Genomic DNA, 21,417 nt, shown 5'->3' with positions numbered 1-21,417 from the left:
CGTGAATGGCATGCTTTGGTCATTTATGGTGCCGCAGTTTTAAATAAAACGGTGAATTTGTCTTTGTTCAGTTTGGAATCAAAAGAAAAATGAGAGAAAATAAAGTAGGATAAGCGAAAGGTTGAAAAAGATAAAAACATTCAATTGAGGCTTTAGAATGGCAAACTTACCTCAATCTTTCTCCGTCGATGTCAGCAGCTTCGGAGGAGGAGGTGGCATGTCATCATCGTCTTTCGACGCCGGAGCACCGCCCAATAAGGATCGCAAAATGCAATCCGCTGAACAGCTTGTGTTTGTTCTCTACGACCCTAATCTTCGTGAAAACACTCTTCTAGAGCTTTTCAAGGTTTTTATTCTTCTCACTTTAGAGCTTTAGAGGTTTACTTTGACATTTTGGATTGAGTATTATTTTGTTATTCTACTAAATAGAATTAAGATTTACCTACATATACTTATTGCCTTTTTTTCCTTTTCCAAAAGAAGGAACTTTTCCCGGATTTGGCCCCCTTGTTGTGGCATTCATTTGGTACTATCGTTGCACTCCTACATGTATTTTGAGTAGTGTTTCATTGTGATTCTAGAATTTATCTAATCTCTCAGATGCACATGAAGCTAAAGTACCACTCCACAAGGTAATTCTAGCATTTCTTTTGCCTGTTCATACACACATTTCTTCAGTAATAACTCATTACCAATGCGTCACACTGCACCTTTAAAAGCTATGAATAAAAGAAAGAATTTGAGTGACCTTTTACAGCAAAGATATTAACTAAACATCTTAATGGCCTTTCAATTGGGGTTACGGAGGAATTCAGTTAAAATTCAAAATGTCTTGTACAGTCCTAGTTTTTTTTTCCACATCTTTAAAGAGTCTTAGGATGATAAAAGAGGTTTGTGAAATTTCTAGCTGGGGATGGAGTGGGAGCTAGTCCTACATTGGCCCATGGGTTGCACGTCGCATCCCTTGTTGTAATTTATACTCAGCTCAATGCTAGGTTGTTTTTTCAACAATGGAAACTAGTCAATTTATGTCATTTCATTGTATATGTTGGGTTGCTTTATCCAAGGCGGGAAAAATGGAATAAAATGATTTGGGGTAAAAGTAGAAATTAAATATACAGGGAATGTCCCAAAATAGAATCCCAATGTGTTTTTTCGTAGTTGGTGTATGTAAATGAAACAGATGGAGCCTACTTTTCGAGGAGACATTAACCCCGAAAGGAAATATCGCCACTAGGTAAAGAAACTATTATGTCATTTAAAACTAATCTCAAATTAATTGTTTTTGTACTTTGGCCCAACATAGATGGTAAACAAAAACTACTATAAATAGGTGGTTGTATGTTTTATCAGAACCAATATGATTAGTTCAGTGAAAATAACCCTTTCTAAGATGATGAGATTCTGGACTTCATCATTTCTTCCCTTCCCAATTTTATTTTTAATGAGACGAAATCCAAATATGAGATTGTTCTTCATGTAAAAGGAAGTCAAATCTCAAACAATGACCCCTCAATCACACACATACATCACCTTTATCTACAGGGGCAAATGTTATAGAAGGATTGTGGAAACACTAATCTAGGAGAGTCCAAATTAAAATTGTGTAAATCTCTAACCATGTCCAACATGGAATCTATTACATAAATAAGGTTGCGCCGAAAAAGATGGCAAAAATTACATGTGCTTAAAAGTAACATTCTTAGGACAAGCACAAAATTTAATTGCAAGAAGAGTTTCAATAAAATACCAAAAAAATCACAATTGAAAATTTTGTTTTGGGAATACCTTTTATTCATTTCATTCAACAATTGGAGAATAACACGTTAAAAACATTACTAGAGGAAAAAAAAGTTTTGCCTCTAAAAATTAACAAGCATACATTATGACTCAGACATCACTGAGCTTGCAGCAAAAGTCACCAAACATTAAACAGTAGTATTGCTTGAGTCAGTTTGATGCAAAGTATACAAGCATAAATAGCTTTACATGAAAATAGGTTCGATAAATAACAGTTAAAACCCCTTGTACACTAACGTTGACGTTGTAAATTAGAAACAATTACTAAAAGCCAATAGGACTCAACTTTTTGATTCCACATAATCACATTTCAAGTTATAATAGAAATCTAGAGGAATAGATATAGAGAATTCGTATAGCCAACCTAACTAATTGGGGATTGAGGCATAGTTGATTGATACATTGGTACTCGAAATCCAGAAAGGATAAAGAAAAGAGAGTTTTCATAAGATCATTGGCCCAAACAAACTTGAATAGTAAAAAGAAACTGACCACCAGACATCATTCACATCAAAGCCACAATCCAAATATACAGCCCCCATTATGGACTCCACAATGTCTGCAAGGAGCTTTGGTGCTTTTATCGTTCCTCCGTAGAACTCCATCTCCTCCTCCTGTTGCACTGTTATCACGAGCTCCTTCACTTACATCAAATTCAAAGTCTCCTCTATTACAATTCCACATAGGAACTATTGTAATCAGTTTGACAATCTAGTGCCAATGAAATGCGCAATTACACACTGTTACCAAAGGAAAATTAAGTGTCATATGCAATGGCTTACTGGAATCTTCTCTATTTGAAACAAGTACAGCTCTTAGAAGTTCGAAGACTTACAAATGGAAACAAAATGGACACTCATATTGGATAAGATGCAACTGCCGAACTAGACTAGCCAAACCAAAGAACTTTTTAGATTAATACATTTCGTAATTTTTGGGAACTTGCTTATATGAGCAATCCATATAGTAATTGGGAGGAGTTCTCCCAAGTTCATACTTTATGCTTTGCTTACTTCTATAAAGCTAGTTACTCTCTAAAGCGGAGGAGTCTTTTATAGTTTAGATGGTCAAACTATACTTTGAACATTCATCTAGTTATATATACATTTTTAAAGACCTTAAAGTGTAAAAGGGTGGCATGTCTACGCTCCTCTTATGATTTCAAAAGGTAAAATTGTCATTTCAATTCCTTCATTTAACTAATATTTGAAGAAAAAAAATACACAAAATTACCCTCCTAAACTTATCCAAAAAAGCCTATTGCATGCTTTAACTTTAAGGGCATTCCTTTACACCCTATTCTCGAGGGGTTATTTATGCTTTTTACCCAATTTTGAACATTAATATACGAGGCAGAGGTCAATATCTGACCAGTGCCATTACTAGGTGGTACTGTCTTAATTTTTATTGAAATATTTACTTGTATACACTGTCTTTTATATGCTTATATAGATACTTTGATAGTTACTTCCAACGCCCTCGAAATACTTGTCACTATCCGCTTCTCGATTGTGAAATATATGAACTTTGACCAACATTTAAAGATATATCTTTTCACCACATTGATATAAGATGAATTGCAACTTATAATATTGTATGTATATCTTATGAATATCCAAATTTCAATTTTAAAAAATAAACTATAGCAATCCAATTTAGCTCCAAAGATTAGTCAAATTGACTCTCGAAAAGCCAAAAGCCACAACTAATTTGGGACGGAAGGAGAAAATACAACAAAACTTAAACTACACAACAATGTGAAGTAGATCATATAAGTTAGATACTAGTATGTACCTTTTCATCGAGGATTGCTGAATCACGGCTAAGGCACTTGTAGAGTCCATGCCGGACAGCAACTCTAACAAGTTTTTCCGTACTCACATCGGCAGCAGACAGGTCAGTTAGCTTACCACAGTCAACGTCAGGGTAAGTCACGAAGAAATAGCTAAGCCGAGAGCGGCGTTGCAGATGAACGCGAGTCGCTGGTAATTAGAAGCTGAATTAGGACAGGAAGACTGAGTAAGAGCTTCCTGTTCTTAAATCACTACTTCATTCACTCTCTTTGTATTTGTATCTGTGTTTTACAAATATTTGTGTTTTACAATTTCAATTTAAAATATCATACATATATATAGATACATTTGTATATTCAAATTGTATGCTTTTTTTAATGAACCAGTAATATTAGTTCTAACAAAGCATACAACTACCTACATATATGATATAGTAGCTTCTGCTTACCATCGAAGTTGAGCTAAGACACAAAAGCAGTTAAATTGAAATTAGATTTAAATGACAGAAAAAATTCTCCTCCTAAAGTTAATACTTTCCTTTTTTGGGTTAATGTCTCCTCGAAGTGGGGTTTTGGCTCCATCTACATCAAAACAAATACAGAAAAGCAAATCGAAATTCTATTTTGAGACTTCCCTGTATTTTTGTTTCCAAATCATTTTATTCCAGACAATGATAAAGCAAACCAACATAAACAATGAAAATAACATATTGTCTAGTTTTCATTATTGGAAATACAACCTTGCAATGAGCCCAGTACAAAATACAACAAGGGAAGTACCCCATGGGCCAATGTGGGACTAGCTCCCACTCCCCTCCCTAGCCAGAAATTTTACAAACCTATTTAATAATCCTAAGAATCTACAAGATATTAAGGGGGTAAAAGCTAGGACTTTATAGGACATTTTGTGAATAATTCACAGTAACTCCAATTGAAAAAGCATTAAAAAAAATTCTTGATAGCTTTGTCGTAAAATGTCATTTAGATGCTTCCTTTTATTCCATTAAGAGTGGTACTTTAGCTTCAAGTGCATCTGAGAAATGAGATAAACTCTAGAATTACCATGGAACACTACTCAAAATACTTGTAGGAGTGCATCGATAGTACCAAATGAGTGTCACAACAAGGGGGCCAAATCCAGAAACAACTCCTTCTGTCAAAAGGAAAACAAAGGTAATAAATATATCTAGGTAAATCTTAATTCTATTTAGCAGAACAACAAAATGATACTCAAACCAAAATGTCAAAGCAAACCTCCAAAGTCAGAAGAATAAACCTTGAAAAGCTCCAGCAGAGCGTTTTCACGAAGATTAAGGTCGCAGAGAACAAGCACAAGTTGTTCAACGAATTGCATTTTGCGATCCTTATTGGGGGGTGCTCCGGCACTGGAAGACGATGACGGCATACCAGCTCCTCCTCCGAAGCTGCCGACACCGACGGAGAAAGATTGTGGTAGGTTTGCCATTCTAAAGCCTCAATTGAATGTTTTATCTTTTTTGTCCTTTCACTAACCATACTTTATTTCTCTCTTTTTTTTTTGCCCGAACTAAACAAAGATAAATTCACGGTGAATTCTGTCTTTGTTCAGTTCTTTGTTCAGTTCAGAAGCAAAAGAAAAATGAGAGAAAGAAAGTAGGATAAGCGAAAGGACGAAAAAGATAAAAAACATTCAATTGAAGCTTTAGAATGGCAAACTTATGCCAATCTTTCTCCGTCGGTGTCGGCAACTTCGGAGGAGGAGGTGGTATGTCATCATCGTCTTTCAGCGTCGGAGCACCGCCCAATAAGGATCGCAAAATGCAATCCGCTGAACAACTTGTGTTTGTTCTTTGCAACCCTAATCTTCATGAAAATGCTCTTCTAGAGATTTTCAAGGTTTTAATTCTTCTCACTTTAGAGGTTTACTTTGACATTTTAGATTGAGTACCATTTTGATATTCTGGTAAATAGAATTAAGAGTTACCTAAATATACTTATCGCCTTTGTTTTCCTTTTCCATAACAAGTCACTTTTCCCGGACTTGGCCCCCTTGTTGTGGCACTAATTTGGTACTATCGTTGCACTCCTACAGGTATTTTGAGTAGTGTCCATCGTAATTCTAGAGTTTATCTCATCTCTAATATGCACATGAAGCTAAATTACCACTCCACATGATAATTCTAGCATTTCATTTGTATGTTCACGCACACATTTCTACAGTAATAACTCATTACCTATGCTTCACACTGCACCATTAAAAGCTAGGAATAAAAGAAAGCATTTGAGTGACCTTTTACAACAAAGTTATTAAGGAAACATCTTAATGGTCTTTCAATTGGGGTTACGGAGGAATTCAAGTGATTAAAATTCAAAAATGTCTTGTAGAGTCCTAGTTTTTTTTCACATCTTTTAAGATTCAAGGATGATAAAAAGAGATTGGTGAAATTTCCAGCTGAGGAGGGAGTGGGAGCTAGTCCTACATTGGCCCATGGGTTGCAGGTCACGTCCCTTGTTGTAATATATATTCAACTCATTGCAAGGTTGTCTTTTCAATAATGGAAACTAGTCAATTTATGTCATTTCATTGTATATGTTGGGTTGCTTTATCCAAGGTGGGGAAAATGGAATTAAATGATTTGGGGTAAAAGTTGGAATTAAATATACAAGGAATATCCCAAAATAGAATTCTAATGTGCTTTTTTGTAGTTGGTGTATGTAAATGAAAAGATGGAGCCTACTTTTCAAGGAGACATTAACCCCGAAAGAAAATATGGCCACTAGGAGGAGAAACTAGTATGTCATTTAAATCTAATCTCAAATTAATGGTTTCTATGCCTGGGCCCAACATAGATGGTAAACAAAAACTACTACAAATAGGTGGTTGTATGTTTTATCAAAACCAATCATATTGGCTCAGTTAAAATAACTCTTTCTATGATGATGAGATTCTGAACTTCATCACTTCTTCCTTTCCCAATTTTATTTTCAATGAGACGAAATCCAAATATGAGATTGTTCTTCAGGCAAAAGAAATTCAAATTTCAAACGGTCACCTTCTCTCTCTCACACACATACATTACCTTTTTCTACAAGGGCAAATATTATAAAAGGATTGTGGAAGCACTAATCTAGAGTGTCAAAATTAAAATTGTGCAAATCTCTAGCCATGTCCAAAATGGAATCTATTACATAAATAAGGTTGCGCCGAAAAAGCTAGCAAAATTTACATGTGCTTAAAAGTGACATTCTTAGGACAAGCACAAAATTTAATTGCAAGAAGAGTTTCAATAAAATACCAAAAAAATCACAATTGAAAATTTTGTTTTAGGAATACCTTTTAATCATTTCATTCAACAATTGTAGAATGACACGTTAAAAACATTACTAGAGGAAAAAAGTTTTGCCTCTAATAATTAGCAAGCGTACAAAATGACTACTCAGACATCACTGAGCTTGCAGCAAAAGTCACCAAACATTAAACAGGGGTATGGCTTGAGTCAGTTTGATGCAAAGTATACAAGCATAACTAGCTTTACATGAAAACAGGTTCGATAAATAACAGTTAAAAACCCCTTGTACACTAACGTTGACGCTGTAATTTAGAAGCACTTATTAAAAGCCAATAGGCCTGAAAGACTCAACTCTTTGATTCCACATAATCACATTTTCAAGTTATAATAGAAATCTAGAGTAATAGATATAGAGAATTTGTATAGCCAACCTAACTAACTGGGATTGAGGCATAGTTGATTGATACATTGGTATTCTAAATCCAGAAACTAGAAAGGATAAGGAAAAGAGAGTTTTCATAAAATTAATTTGCCAGAACAAACTTAAATAGTAAAAAAGAAACTGACCACCTAGACATCGTTCACATCAAAGCCACAATCCAAATATACAGCCCCCATTATGGACTCCACAATGTCTGCAAGGAGCTTTGGTGCTTTTATCGTTCCTCCGTAGAACTCCATCTCCTCCTCCTGTTGCATTATTATCACGAACTCCTTCACTTACGTTAAATTCAAAGTCTCCTCTATTACAATTCCACATAGGAAGTATTGTAATCAGTTTGATAATCTGGTGCCAAGAAATGCGCAATTACACACTGTTACCAAAGGAAAATTAAGTGTCATATGCAACGGCTAACTGGAATCTTCACTATTGAAACAAGTACAGCCTTAGAAGTTTGAATATTTACAAAAGGAAACAAAATGGACATACATATTGGATAAGATGCAACTGCCGAACTAGACCAGCCAAACCAAGAACTTTTCAGATTAATACATTTCGTAATTTTTGGGAACTTGCTTACATGAGCAATCTATATGGTAATTGGGAGGAGTTCTCCCAAGTTCATATTTTATGCTTTGATTACTTCTATTAAAAAAAAAAAAAAGTTGCACTCTAAAGTGGAGGAGTCTTTTACAATTTAGATGGTCAAACTGTACTTTGAGCATTCATCTAGTTATATATACATTTTTAAAGACCTTAAAGTGTAAAAGGGATGGATGGCATGTCTACCCTCCTCTTATGATTTCAAAAGGTAAAATTGTCATTTCCCCTCCCTTCATGTAATTAATATTTGAAGAAAAAAATACACAAAATTACCCTCCCAAACTTATCCAAAAAAGCCTATTACATGCTTTAACATTACGGGCATTCCTTTACACCCTATTCTCGAGGGGTTATTTATGCTTTTTACCCAATTTTTGAACATTAACATAAGAGACAGAGGTCAATATCTGACCAGTACCATCACTGGGTGGATTTGTCTTAACTTTTATTGAAATGTTTACTTGTAAACACTCTTTATTATATGCTTACATAAATACTTTGATAGTTACTCCCAACGCCCCCGAGATACTTGTCACTATCCGCTTCTCGATTGTGAAATATATGAACTTTGATCAACATTTAACGACATATCTTTTCACCACATTGATATAAGAGGAATTGCGACATAGTATTGTATGTATATCTTAGGAATATCTAAATTTCAATTTTAAAAAATCAAATTATTGCAATCCAATTTAGCTCCAAAGATTAGTCAAATTGACTCTGAAAAGCCACAACTATTTTGGGACGGAAGGAGAAAATACAACAAAACGTAAACTACACAACAATGTGAAGTAGATGCATATAAGTTAAATACTCGTATGTACCTTCTCATCGAGGATTGCCGAATCACGGCTGAGGCACTTATAGAGGCCGTGCCGGACAGCAGCTCTAATAAGTTTTTCCGTACTCACATCGGCAATGGAGAGGTCAGTTAGCTTACCACAGTCAACGTCAGGGTTAGTCACGAAGAAATAACTGGAAATAGCAAAGCCGAGAGCGGCGTTGCCGATGAACGCAAGTCACTGGTAATTAGAAGCTGAATTAGGACAGGAAGAGTGAGTAAGAGCATTTTCTAGGAGCTTCCTGTTCGTAAATCAATACTTCAATAACTCTCCCATTGCCCTTAGTGATATCACCATGTTTGTAACTTCTTCCTTCAGCGGGAGCGACGCAACCTATTTCCATCGGTCACCACCACGCAATTCTCTGGCGGAACGAGCACACACGGAGACCGTGCTTTCCCGGGGAAAAAAACTGACCTGTATCAGAAAAAAGTGCAACAACAAATTCACTCGCAACTGCACATTCTACACCGGAGACATAGAACTGTCATTTACACAAAAAGGGAGAAACTTCATTGAGGCGGCTGATTATAAGACGTTGGTATAGGCAATCAAAATTCAGCTATACATGTCAAACCATGTGACTGAATTTTGGCCGCACTCAACTATGGTTTTTCTGCTACCTATGTGGTATTGTAAGAGAACAAACAAATTATGGAATAAGTAGTTCAAAAATGTAAAATGCTAATTACTGTTTCTTCGTATAAGTGGGTGGTTCGAATTTTTGCTTCTTAGTTCCCTCGCTGAGGAGCGCAGATGTTGAGGGCTTCTTTTCAGGGCAGGATGAGAAAATCAGTGTGCCAAGCTTTTGGGAATAACGGATTTTGTAGCTTAAGTCTGAAAAGCTTATGAGCAAACTGGCAATTGATATAGGCAACTGGCAATGATTGATGTGGATCATATGTAACGTAAGGAGAAAGTACGGAGAGAAGCTTGTATAATTGTAGTGCTATCTATGTGTGCACCTTGAAAATGACAATTTTGATATTTTTTTTTGGCTGTCATGGATAGTAGTTTTTCAGCCAACATTTCCGAGACCGTTGCTGTTCGCATACCACTGTCGTGTGTGAGTCAAGCTCGAAATGGCACCTGTGAGCAAAACAACAACAAAAACAAGTCATGGTATATTCAGATATCATCAGCTGCATTGTAATAACTGGCCATGAAATGAGAAAAATGGTTCTTGATGTTTCATTGTATATATCTTCATAAAATAATCATTGTTTCTGATATTTTGCCCAAGTTTATTGAGGTCAAACAAAATGTAGTAGACAGAGGAGAAGCCATGGGAAAAGTAGTTAGATTTGGCTGAGAAATGAAATCAAATTCATGAAAAAACAAATTAAACAAGTAACTGGTTGAACTAACCAACCTCAGCCAGTTGAACATGAGAAAAGAGGGTAGCCTCCAATTATATAAGTAGTTGTAGCTGAAGCATAATGCACAAATGTGGAAAAGTTAGCTCACACCAATTCATTAACGCAGTAGCTTGCACATATAGAAGGTTAATTAAAATTGTTCAAGTGCATCTTGTTGTCAACACAAAGTTTATTGACAAGTAAACCCGGAGAAGAAAAAAAAGGAAAAAGCTGTAGAGCTGCCGGAGGGGGGAAAATCTGATAATCATACCACGGGCGATACTCAATTGAAACTCAATTCACACAGTCCGACTCAAATTGAAGATTAAACAAACAAATAAAACAGCAAATTTCAATTAAAAAAAGGTAAAATAAGAAAGGTACACAGATTTTTCAGGCGTAACTCGCACAGACAAACAGATCCGCCACTGAATTACCTCAAGTTCAGTTCAAAGAGATAAAGCCGACGCAGCAGCAAAATTGAAACACAAAGAAGAAATCTAAATCAAACCAGTAGAAGGACTCAGTTGAACACAATAGAAGCAAATTTAACAATGGAAGGAGATACATACCAGAGCAGGAAAAAGCAGCGCCAAATAAATCCAATTAAACCTACGTAGAATGCTGTTTTGTTTGTAGGAGTGTATTTAGTGCTTAATTAGGACAGATGTGTATATGTGAAGAAGCCACGAAGCACCACCTATAAGCTAAACAAGAGCAAATGACATAAATGGTCCCTAAACTATCCTAGTAGGTTTAAAATAGTCCTTCAACTATACAGTTGACGGATATGGTCTTTTAACTATTCACCTTTTTGTCAAATTTGGTTTCCATCCACTTTTTATGAATGCCGTCAACAAACGTCGTTCAGTACACACTCTCTCAATTTGGAGCTGTTTTTGTGCAGTTTGGTGACGTTTTTGGAGCTGTATGTGCAGCAGTTTGGTGACGTTTTGGGAGCTGTTTTTTTTTTTTGGGTGTTCTAGTGCTGCAATTCGATCAAAGTTTGATAGCTGTTAATTTTTGTTGTAGTTTAAGTTATTTTCTGCACAATAATTGTTGAAAACAGAGCACTATAGTTCAATTTAGTTGCTGATTTTTGAATTTTTCTGCAATTTTATGCAATTTCATTGATGTAATGACCGATTATTAACATGAAAATAGAATCGTATTTTTGCTCACAATATTTTCTCAATTGTGTTCACTACTTTGCATTTTGCTTTAACTCGCATGAAATAACGACCAACGACTTAATTGCAATAAGACAATAAAGAAAAGAATTGAGAAAAAAAGTGAGAAAATAGTGAGATAATGGACAAAAGAAATGACGAAAAAGAAAGTCAATACAGATTGACTTAACAGATTAACGGTGTTAACTAACAGTTTTTTTAAAAAGTGGATGAAAACCAAACTTGACAAAAGGATGGATAGTTAAAGGACCATATCCGTCAACTGTATAGTTAAAGGACAATTTTAGACCTACTAGGATAGTTTAGGGACCATTTATGTCATTTGCGCTCAGCTAAACAACAATAGAAGTAGAGCTGTCAATATGGTCCACCCATCAGGCCTAACCCATACATGCTTTGAAATTTGATGGGCCAGATCAGGCTAGCCCATTTTTAGGGTGGGCCAAAAAATGGTTGGTCCAACTCATAAGTACGTGGGCTACAGGCTTTGCCGGGCCAATCCTTTTTTTAAAAAGTATATTTTTTATAATTTTTAAAATTAAATTATAATTTATAAATATTATCATAAAAATCGACAAGACAATATTACATAATATTATTGTTACTACTTGTTGGTCAAATCCACAAACAAAATTATCTTTATAATATTTATTACGTTTGATTTCAAGTAAAAACATAAATAGCTAAATAGAAATATTAATTGAATTATTTTTCAATTATCATAATAAAACACAAAAAAATTACAATATTCTGTAGGCTACGACCTTTGTAGTGATTCCTTGGAATTTTTAGGGAATTTTTACTTTATGTAGTACATAAATTATAAACATAATTTGTATTTAAATTGTAATATTTCAAACTTTAAACAAATTTTGAGTTTAGACTCTTGTTATTTTTAATACCCTATTTTATTTTTATTTTTTAATTAATTTTTATTTGGCCCACGGGCCAGCCCTATCCATATTTCTCAAGTCCCACAAATCGGTAAGCTTATTCAGGTCGGGCTAAAAAGCCCTTTTAATAAATGGGCTCCAAAAATCGTAGCCCAAGCCTATCAAATCACGGGTTAGGTCAGGCCGGCCCAACGGGCCTAGCCCATATTGACGGCTCTAAATAGAAGGCACCAAAAGACAAATATACCCTTCTAAAGAAGCACTTGGTCATCATGTGTGCTTCTTCATAGGACTATATTCGTCTTTTCATGCTTTTTTGTTGTTCATACAAGTATTTTTTTATAGGCGGCTGTTTCGTGGCTTCTTCAGACGTACATAGATGTCCTAATTAAGCAGTAAATACACACCTCTGAAGAAACACACATGACGACCAAGAGGTAGCGATTGTTGGCTGTCATGTGTCTTTCTTCATAGGGTATACTATTTTTTTCCTGCCTTCTTGTTGTTCACACAAGTGTTTCTTCATAGGCAGTTCTTTATGGCTTCTTCAGACGTACACAACTATCCTAGTTAAGCAATAAATACACGCCTAGAAACAGAACAACATTTTACATAGGTTTAATCAAATTTATTTGACGTTGCTTTTCTCCTACGTACTCCGATATGTATTACTCCCAACGTTAAAACTTAAGGGGTCGTTTGGTAGAGTGTATAAGAATAATGTTGAATATGATGTATTAGTAATGCATGCATTAGTAATGCAAGCATTAGTAATGCTTGCATTAGTTATGCTTGCATTATTTCTTATACATTGTTTGGTTTGATGTATTGGAAATAGCAAGCCTTGTATAAAAACTATTAAAAAAATATTTGTTTACAAAAATACCCCCACATTCTTTTACAATAATAATAATAATAATAATTATTATTATTATTATTATTAGAGGGTAGTTTTGTCATTAGTTAATCTAATGCATGCATTAAAGCCATTGCATTGCTAATACCTAGAAATCCATGGTATTAGCAATACACACCTTAATAAACAATAGAGTGTATAACTAATGCAAGCATTAGTTATACATAGGTTGGAAAAGAGTACCAAACAAGGTACTAGTAATACACAATGTTAATGCATGCGTTATTTTTTCTAATACACTCTACCAAACGACCCCTAAAAGTAATAATAAGTACTAAGTATATATATAATATGTAAGTATGTATAAGTGTCGATAATTTAGCCAAAAAATTAAATAATGATCTTTTGTAATTTTCTTCTTTTTTACTTTTCGTCATTTTGTCCATCAAAATCTTCAAACATAGAATAGAATTTATCAATTTGCTTTCACTAAAATTTGAAAGGAAAAAAAAAAGTGATTTAACTTATTTGATTGATCACTAAATTACACTTTTAAATGCTAGAATGGTTCTCCTTCTTTATAAACATTTAATGGATAATATTATTGCATGTGCCATTTTGCATATTTAATTTGTGACTCATGTGATTTACGAATTAACTATATAAACTACTAATATATCATTATACTTTGAAGAATAATGCAAAGATTATAATGTGATAAATTGATGGCAAATTGAAGCTACCATACTTTTCCTTTGCTTTCTCATTTTTCTGTGGAGAACTGGAGATGATTAACAATAATTGCATTTCAGTTTAATCTCATTGTAGACACTTAAATTGTATTGGATCAAATTCATATAAAATTTGAATTAAATTCATGTTTATTTTGGGCTAAATGATTAATTTGGGCTTTACAAATAAATAAGTTCATCTTATTAAATTCAAATCAAAGGTTCATTTCACCTTGAAGCCCAAAACTCATGTCATGTGTCATAGTGACTAGGCATCCAAGACCAACAGGGTGACACCACGTGTCCAAATGAGGTGGTAGTCCAAGTCAAATGCAAGAACCAATCACAATGTGTCAAGTGTCAAAATGACATCCTTTGGCCAATCATATGCAACCTTGTCCACCCCCTATAACTATAAATAGGGGATGGACATGACATTCTAAGGGGATCAAGAAAACTCTTCAACAAGCGTTTTTCAATTGGAGAAAACTAAATCGACTACATAGCTCTTCGAAGGAGTGATCAACGGAGTTCTTCCCAGAGATCGACTTGAAACGATGAAGTGCTTTCCAACGTTCCTGGAAATCAACAACATCTCAAGGAGGTCTACATCATCCAACAATTCAAGAAATACGCTACTGAAGGCCCTCGAATCTTGGAGAAGCTTAGGAGAGAGAATCAAGAACAACAAAATTGTACTCGCAACGATTCATCAATAAAAATTACATTTTTTCTTTTATTTATTTTGCTTGCAGTCAATTTTCAGCGCCTTACGGAAATTTGTTGCGAACACTCATAAAATAAATTTGAGAAGAATAATGTGTAAGCAAATTTACTCCTACCTTATGAAGGTAGAGAGATTATTCTACTAAATTTCGATTCAAATAAAATATTTTAAAATAAAAATGAAAAAGAAATGTAGTATATAAAAAATCATAATATCAAAGAATGGTCCATTTGAATAATTGAATATAATTATGCAGGATGTGATATTTAAAAATTTTAAAAAATCATATTTATTAGTAACTAAATTAAATTTTGAGTCATCATAACATCAAGGACTTCATTAAACATGGGAGATGGACACATTAAATTCAATCATCTTTCTAGCATTTATTGCTATTAAAATTAAGAATCGGTTTAGATTCACGCTGACTAATCGACTACAAGAGTCATATATCTTGTCTGGAGTTAGATAGAGAAATATCAGCAAAGAAAGAGGGACTTACCTATGACATTCATTGACTTTGAAAAGGCTTACACCAAAGTCTCAACGGAAGCCATATGAAATGCATGAAGTCTAGAGGTGTACATGTCGCTTACATATAAGGGAGATAAATGGGAGGAGACTCAAAGCACTTCATAGTTGATATAGGGTTGCACAAGGGATCAATTCTTTGCCCATTCTTGTTTGTCATGGTGATGGACGATTGACGTTGCATATTTAAGATGAGATCTCTCAATGCATTTTGTTTGCAGATGACAAAATACTAATTGATGAGACATATAGATGAATTAGTGCTAGGCTAGAGGTGTGTAGAAAAACTCTGGAGTCTAAAAGGTTCAGGTGGAGTAGGGACCAAATCACTTGAAGTGCAAATTTAGTGATGCAATGAATGAGAAAGGCATGGATGTGACACTTGAACACACAACTTATTCCTAAGAAAGATATTTCAAGTATCTAATGTCTGTAATTCAGGAAAATGGAGACATCGACAATGATATCGCACATCGTATTAGTGCAACATGGACAAAGTAAAAGTTTGCCTCCTGAATCTTATGTATACCTAAGAACTAAGAAGTATGGAGGTTTGAATATTAAGAATTGCAAACTCTGAAACATAGTTGTTGTTGTGAAGCTCTTATGGCAATTGGCAAGTAAGAAAAATGTATTGTGGTTAAATTGGATACATGATATCCATATGAAGAATACTAAGCAAATATCACCTCAAGTCTAGTTGATATTTGAAGAAATGATGATCCATGCAAATTTATTATCTCTTCCCAACAACCCCACCACCCCAACTCAACCTTACAAACTCCCGAACCACCACTCCCCACCCCATCCCACTCACATAGTGTATCTTGGGATAATATTTTTTTCCTTACTTACCAAACAATAGAAAATAAATAAAAAAAACCCACTTATCTTCTAACAGAACATTTTCTAAAAAAATTATTTCCATGGAAAGCATTTTCTTTCATTCCAAACACACACAATGATACGTATTCTTGCATACTTAACTAGAAGGCTCGAAATCGCACGAATCTGAATTTAGATACCGAGTGAAAAAACTAAATAGACAGGCTTAATAAAGGTTCAATAATAGTCTTAATCTCCCAATAATAATCTTCATAACAATTCACATAATGCACTACATAAATAAGTATGAGTGCAGAAATGCATTCCCAAGTATGCGCCTTAAATACTCCATCAAATTCCACGCCCAATGAGTACAGAAATGCATTCCTAAAAATGCACCCATAATTTAAGTCCCACTTGTATGAATCCAGTTCACGGCATATGATCAAATCCTCCAGCTTGTAGAGCAACCCGATTCCCATTAACGTTAAGGAGCAATTGTTGCAGCCACCTTCTCATTATTGGATCCTCCTGATAACATAATGCAACAAAACCAGTCATGGTCAGAAAAAATAACAAGGGTCTGATGCCGAGAAAAGAATAATTCCTGATTCAGGAGGGAGAGGGGGAGCTACTTATATTGCCAAATATTACGTACACGAAGACAACTGCTGAAGGTGTCATCTCTAAGCATATCAGGAAGACAAATTTTCAGTGCCTGACAAGCCCTGCCATAAGCCATACGCATTGCCTTTAGCCTCACAGAAACAGAAAGATAAAGATAAAAAAGGGCTGTGATATATCACACATAAGCAAGCTGAAAGGAAAACCAGGATGGTGATAAACAGAAAACTAACCTTGGCTCATCTGATAAACGAAGATAGCACCTGATTATGTGTTTCAGCAATCTTGATGAAGGCTGCTCAACAAGTGCACCAACCATATTCCCTAAAACTTGAGCTAATTCAAAAAACCTATCCGATGTGGTACAGATGTAATTCAGACCCACATCATCTAGAAGGATTTTTTCCACAATGAAAGTTGCAACCTGTCAATATGAATAAATTAGATGCATGAAAATCTAATCAAGTCAAGGGAGGATGTAATTGGAAAATGGTTTTGGGGAAGCAAAAAACTGTTTTTGATAGTTCACTCCCCATCTCCATCGTGCACAAGCACCGAGGAACTATCTCTGTCGAAACAAGAAAACTGATAACTTCAGTGTTGTCTACCTGCGCAGAAAAAAACAAAAGGAACAAAGTGCATTTAGGCTTTAGAATAACAATTGATTAAGATAGGTTATGAATAGCATTACTAGCATCAATAACTAATCAGTTTCCTTCTCATGTCATTCCCAGTAGATATGATCATGAATGAAAATCTTTATACTAACAATGAAAGTAGAAGACGCATGACATACAGTAGACATGTTACCTTCACAAGGGCACCAATAACACCTAAGCTTGTAAGCCTCAAATATTCAAATGGTGTTGACTTGCTTGTTGTATTAAGAAAGGGGTACAGATACAAAGGAATATATGCTGAAAAGTAGAAAACTGTCAGGGAAACCAAATATCACAATTACAGTTATCATCACACAAAAGTCTATCCAGATCTCGAGAACACATCATTGATTATTGAGTCCATTTATTTGTTTCTTTTTTTATTAAAGATGTACTTAAAAGTTTTTGAAGGTTACAAAGCATTTTACATGAATAATATGGGGCTGGGGTATTTATCTAAGACAAGATTCTTGTGTTGCACAAGCCAGTGCTTCAATGAACCTAAGGCCACAAACTTGTAATCTTCGTTTCTTACCTCTTTATGGACATTAGTGACTACCAAGGACGAACGGTCATATTATTACTTGACAGTTGTGCATTCAAAGGAAATATAACCCAAGTATAATTTTATTTTTTCTACAAGTAGTGGATAAGATGAATCAAAGTATAATGTCTTCATATGTAAATCAAATTTCATTTCTCCTCCAAAGATTTATCAAACGAATGCAGGGTGACATTAATTTGATACTATTTGGATCTTATTCTTGACTTGTATCTGTGGAATTCTTTTTGACAAGTAAATAAGAGTTTAATTTAAGTGAAAATATGATACTAAGCAAGTGCTTGGGGAATAAAACTTAAGCGGTGTAACTATGAGGAGTGTTGAGATTTTTGTGTCTGTTTCATTGTTATGGAAAAGAATTTCCATCCACAAGCAACTGCAAATCAACATAAACAACATTTTTTTTGCTTTAAATGGCATTCCACAAAAAAGTAGAGTCAGAAAACGACTAAAAAAGGGCAAGCTTATTGTCACTGCCAAACAGATAAGAGAACTTTTAAAAAAAGGAAGAGAATCTTCACCATTGAGTAACAACAATCTGGTGTCAGGGTGAGAGGCTACACACTGCAAAATAGAAAGCAATGGAAAACTATTTAAATAGGAAGGACAAAAGATTTGACCTCGACCAGCAAAAGAACTAAACAAACAAAGGCAGAGTGGGAATACAATTACATCTTAAAGCACTTATACTATGATAACATCAGACATTTGGAAGTAATACTTGTCATGCTCCAAGAAAGAAATGAAACTTAAAACTATTTCAGTACGAACAAGTTTTTTTCTTTTACAAGGAAAAAAAATATAGAAATTTCAACACCTTCTAGTCTGTTGCATTCACCATCCACCTCTCTTGATACATATAACACAACCCCAAACATATCCAGTTTTCTATACCTCTCTTGACAATAACTCATTACTTTAAGATCACCAACAAGAATGAATAATAGAAGAAGTATCAAGAATCACGAGTCACTGAGAAAAAGTCCACAAGGAAAATAATTTAATATACCTGAAGAAGTGCTAGTACATTACAAACTCTATTGGATTGTGCAAGAGTCAGGTTTGGCGGTGACAAAACAGGGTAGATAGAAACTATCTCCTGCAAATGTACAAATCAACGTTTACAAACTTATAGAAACAGCTAGGCGACTTCCACACATTAGAAATAAGAATCAAATAGTTGGACAGAAAATGTCTACAATAGACGTTCAAGAAATATGAATGAAATATTTGAGAGGATAGAAGTCCAGAATCTCATCATATCACAGAAAGAGTTACTTTAACTGAATCAGTGTTATTGGTTTTGATAAAGCATACAACCACCTATATATAGTAGCTTTTGTTTACCATCTAAGTTGGCCCAAGGCACAAAAAGAGTTAATTTGAGATTAGATTTAAATGGCAGAATAGTTTCTCCTCCGAGTGGTGATATTTTTTCTTTCTTTTTTTTTTTGCGGGGGGGTGGGGGGGTGGGTAAATGGTGCAGTGTGAAGCATGGGTAATAAGTAATCACTGAAGAAATGTGTGTATGAACAGACAGAAGAAATGCTAGAATTACAGTGTGGAGTGGTACTTTAGCATTCATGTGCATATGAGAAACGAATAAACTCTAAATACTAATGAAACACTTCTCAAAATACCTGTAGAAATACAGAGATAGTACCAAACGAGTGCCATAATAAGGGGGGCAAATCCTGGAAAAGTTCCCTCTTCTGGAAAAGGAAAACAAAGACAACAAGTGTTTTTAGGTAAATCTTAAGAGTATTTGGCAGAACAACAAATGATACTCAACCCAAAACGCCAAATTAGTTGGTGTTCCACATATACTAATACACACAAATATGAGGACATTGTTGAAGAGGGGTCAGCAACAAAATAGGAGTATTAAGGCAGACATCAATTGTGCAACAATTTCTCAAAAAGAAGAAATTATAATTATGCAGCCAGAGGGAGACGCCGGAGTTAAAAAGTCTCATTAGTCCAATTTTATCAATTAGAATATCACTGTTGCTCTAGATAATCAGTTATGCAACCTTAGGTAGAACACTGGAGTTGAAAACCAGTTGTCTGTTAGGTTTCATTAACACATAGCAGTAGAAAAGAAAGAATATTGTTTGTATAAGCATGTGTGTGTCACTATTTCGCTAGAAGAGGGCTGGTAGAAGTAAGATGGCATTCACAGTTTATTAACTATACATCATTCATAAAGTTTTCTACTTGCTAATTGTGAAGCTATAATTACGACATTGAGATTGTTCTTTTTTTCTTTTTTTCTTTTTTTTCTGTCCAAGAATTGAAGCTTCTTCATAATGAAACAGTATCAATCCCAGATGAGATAACATGAAATATTCAGATTATAATAGGTACATGGAACTGAATCTCTTTTTTCTCCTACTATTCTCAAAAAGCATCTGAAAGGTAAATCCGACAGTAGACAACATCATTTTCCATCTCAATTTTCGGTTAATCTAATTACAATTCAACTCTCTCAAGTGACAAGCATTTAATAGTCATCAAAACCCTCAATTTTACAGAACTTCACCGTGATCAAGAATTGAAATTTATCCCCAATGATTCGATATAAAGCATAAAACAATACGAAAATAAACGAAGATGAATAAACCTTGGAAAGTTCTAGAAGAGCATTTTCACGAAGATTAGGGTTGGAGAGATCAAGCACAAGTTGTTCAACAGATTGCATTTTGCGATCCTTATTGACCGGTGCTCCGGCACTAGAAGACGATGATGACATACCACCTCTTCCTCTGAAACTGCTGACACCGACTGAGAGAGACTGAGGTAAGTTTGCCATTCTAAAGCCTTAATCGAATGCTTTTATCTTTTTCTTCCTTTCGCTTTACCTACTTTATTTTCTCTCCTTTTTCTTCTGTTCCCAAACTGTACAAAGACAAAATTCACGGTTTGATTACTTTGACAAAGAAAATTTATTGTTTTATCTAAAACATCGACACCATCAATGAACAAAACCTACCATTCACGTGCTTGTGCACGCTAGGAGCATTTCATAGTAATTTTCAAGATTGATTTGGTCTTTAGTTTTTTTGGAATAAAACCTAATGAAAAATAAATAATAGTTTTTGTATCATTTATCTATTAATAGTGATTAGATTTGATCTTCGATCTATCCTAAGAAACTATATATTTTGACAATGGAATTTATTGATAATCAATGAAGAGGATCATTAATAAAATGTATAAGTCATTTTCTGATGTAATTGAAGACAAAAAGGGAAGATTTGTGAGATTGTGTTGAATGGTATATTCTTCGTTTTTTTGAGATTGACTTGGAGTTTAATTTCTTCGGCATCAAATCTAATTAAAATGATAGTTTTTGAAACTGAAATCTTGAAGGGGAATCCGAGTAAATCATCATCTGCAAAAAAAAAAATGATAGTCTTTCCAATTGTTTTCCATTAACCAGATATGATTTGATATAATCAGTGATAGAGTTTAGATTTAAGGAGAGGAGGTACAAAACTTACTTATGGTTGTACGCATTAAGCTTCAGTATTACCGATTTCAATGTCCTGAGGATGAGATTCAAGCCCGTGCAAGTGTTCCTCCACTTGTGCGTTTTCAGAATACTAAGTGCACAAAGATGATTGAACTTGCTTTATGTCGATTTTCAATTCTTTTTTTTGGAATCTTGAGCTAGCTTAATGGAGCACCGATGGTAGAGATGCAATTTG

General features: G+C 34.6%; 2 protein-coding genes and 1 long non-coding RNA gene across 4 annotated transcripts in view; 1 reads left to right on the top strand and 2 right to left on the bottom strand.

Annotated features, from left to right (window-relative positions):
- Positions 1-669: 669 nt before the first annotated feature.
- On the bottom strand, positions 670-3,754 carry LOC125821155 (uncharacterized). Its single transcript, XR_007442558.1, has 3 exons — positions 3,595-3,754; positions 2,293-2,540; positions 670-719 (listed from the first exon to the last, which is right to left on the bottom strand). It is a non-coding gene; the product is annotated as an uncharacterized LOC125821155 (long non-coding RNA).
- Positions 2,002-21,417, top strand: part of LOC125821133 (uncharacterized) — a 167,244-nt gene continuing 147,828 nt past the window's right edge. The window contains exon 1 of one of the 2 annotated variants that reach the window (XM_049500544.1): positions 2,002-2,011. The gene's annotated coding sequence lies outside the window, so the exon portion shown is untranslated. Of the gene's footprint in view, positions 2,012-7,119; positions 7,130-21,417 lie in introns of those variants that run through there. The other variant, XM_049500543.1, reaches the window with a different exon arrangement.
- Positions 15,977-21,237, bottom strand: LOC125821154 (uncharacterized). The gene is made up of 10 exons (XM_049500565.1): positions 21,211-21,237; positions 20,331-20,605; positions 19,348-19,419; positions 18,717-18,806; positions 18,229-18,271; positions 17,297-17,403; positions 16,999-17,094; positions 16,720-16,910; positions 16,521-16,590; positions 15,977-16,393 (listed from the first exon to the last, which is right to left on the bottom strand). Exons 2-10 carry the CDS (start codon positions 20,517-20,519, stop codon positions 16,295-16,297), a joined length of 957 nt encoding a protein of 318 aa, XP_049356522.1. The 5' UTR covers positions 20,520-20,605; positions 21,211-21,237; the 3' UTR covers positions 15,977-16,294.

This window comes from Solanum verrucosum, unplaced genomic scaffold (genome assembly GCF_900185275.1).
Source record: "Solanum verrucosum unplaced genomic scaffold, falcon-dt-bn FXZP01000222.1, whole genome shotgun sequence".
Classification (NCBI taxonomy): domain Eukaryota; kingdom Viridiplantae; phylum Streptophyta; class Magnoliopsida; order Solanales; family Solanaceae; genus Solanum; species Solanum verrucosum.
Note: the sequence above shows the minus strand (reverse complement) of the source record. Positions and strands in the feature narration are given on the sequence as shown.

Bases quoted from the DNA above. Each gene is read 5' to 3' on its own strand.
- LOC125821154 (XM_049500565.1), bottom strand. From the start codon at position 20,519: ATGGCAAACTTACCTCAGTCTCTCTCAGTCGGTGTCAGCAGTTTCAGA. The intron at 18,272-18,716 runs GTATATTAAATT...TCTATTTTGCAG, and splicing joins ATGTACTAGCACTTCTTCAG to TGTGTAGCCTCTCACCCTGA. The intron at 16,911-16,998 runs GTTTTTTGCTTC...TCATATTGACAG, and splicing joins GGAGTGAACTATCAAAAACA to GTTGCAACTTTCATTGTGGA.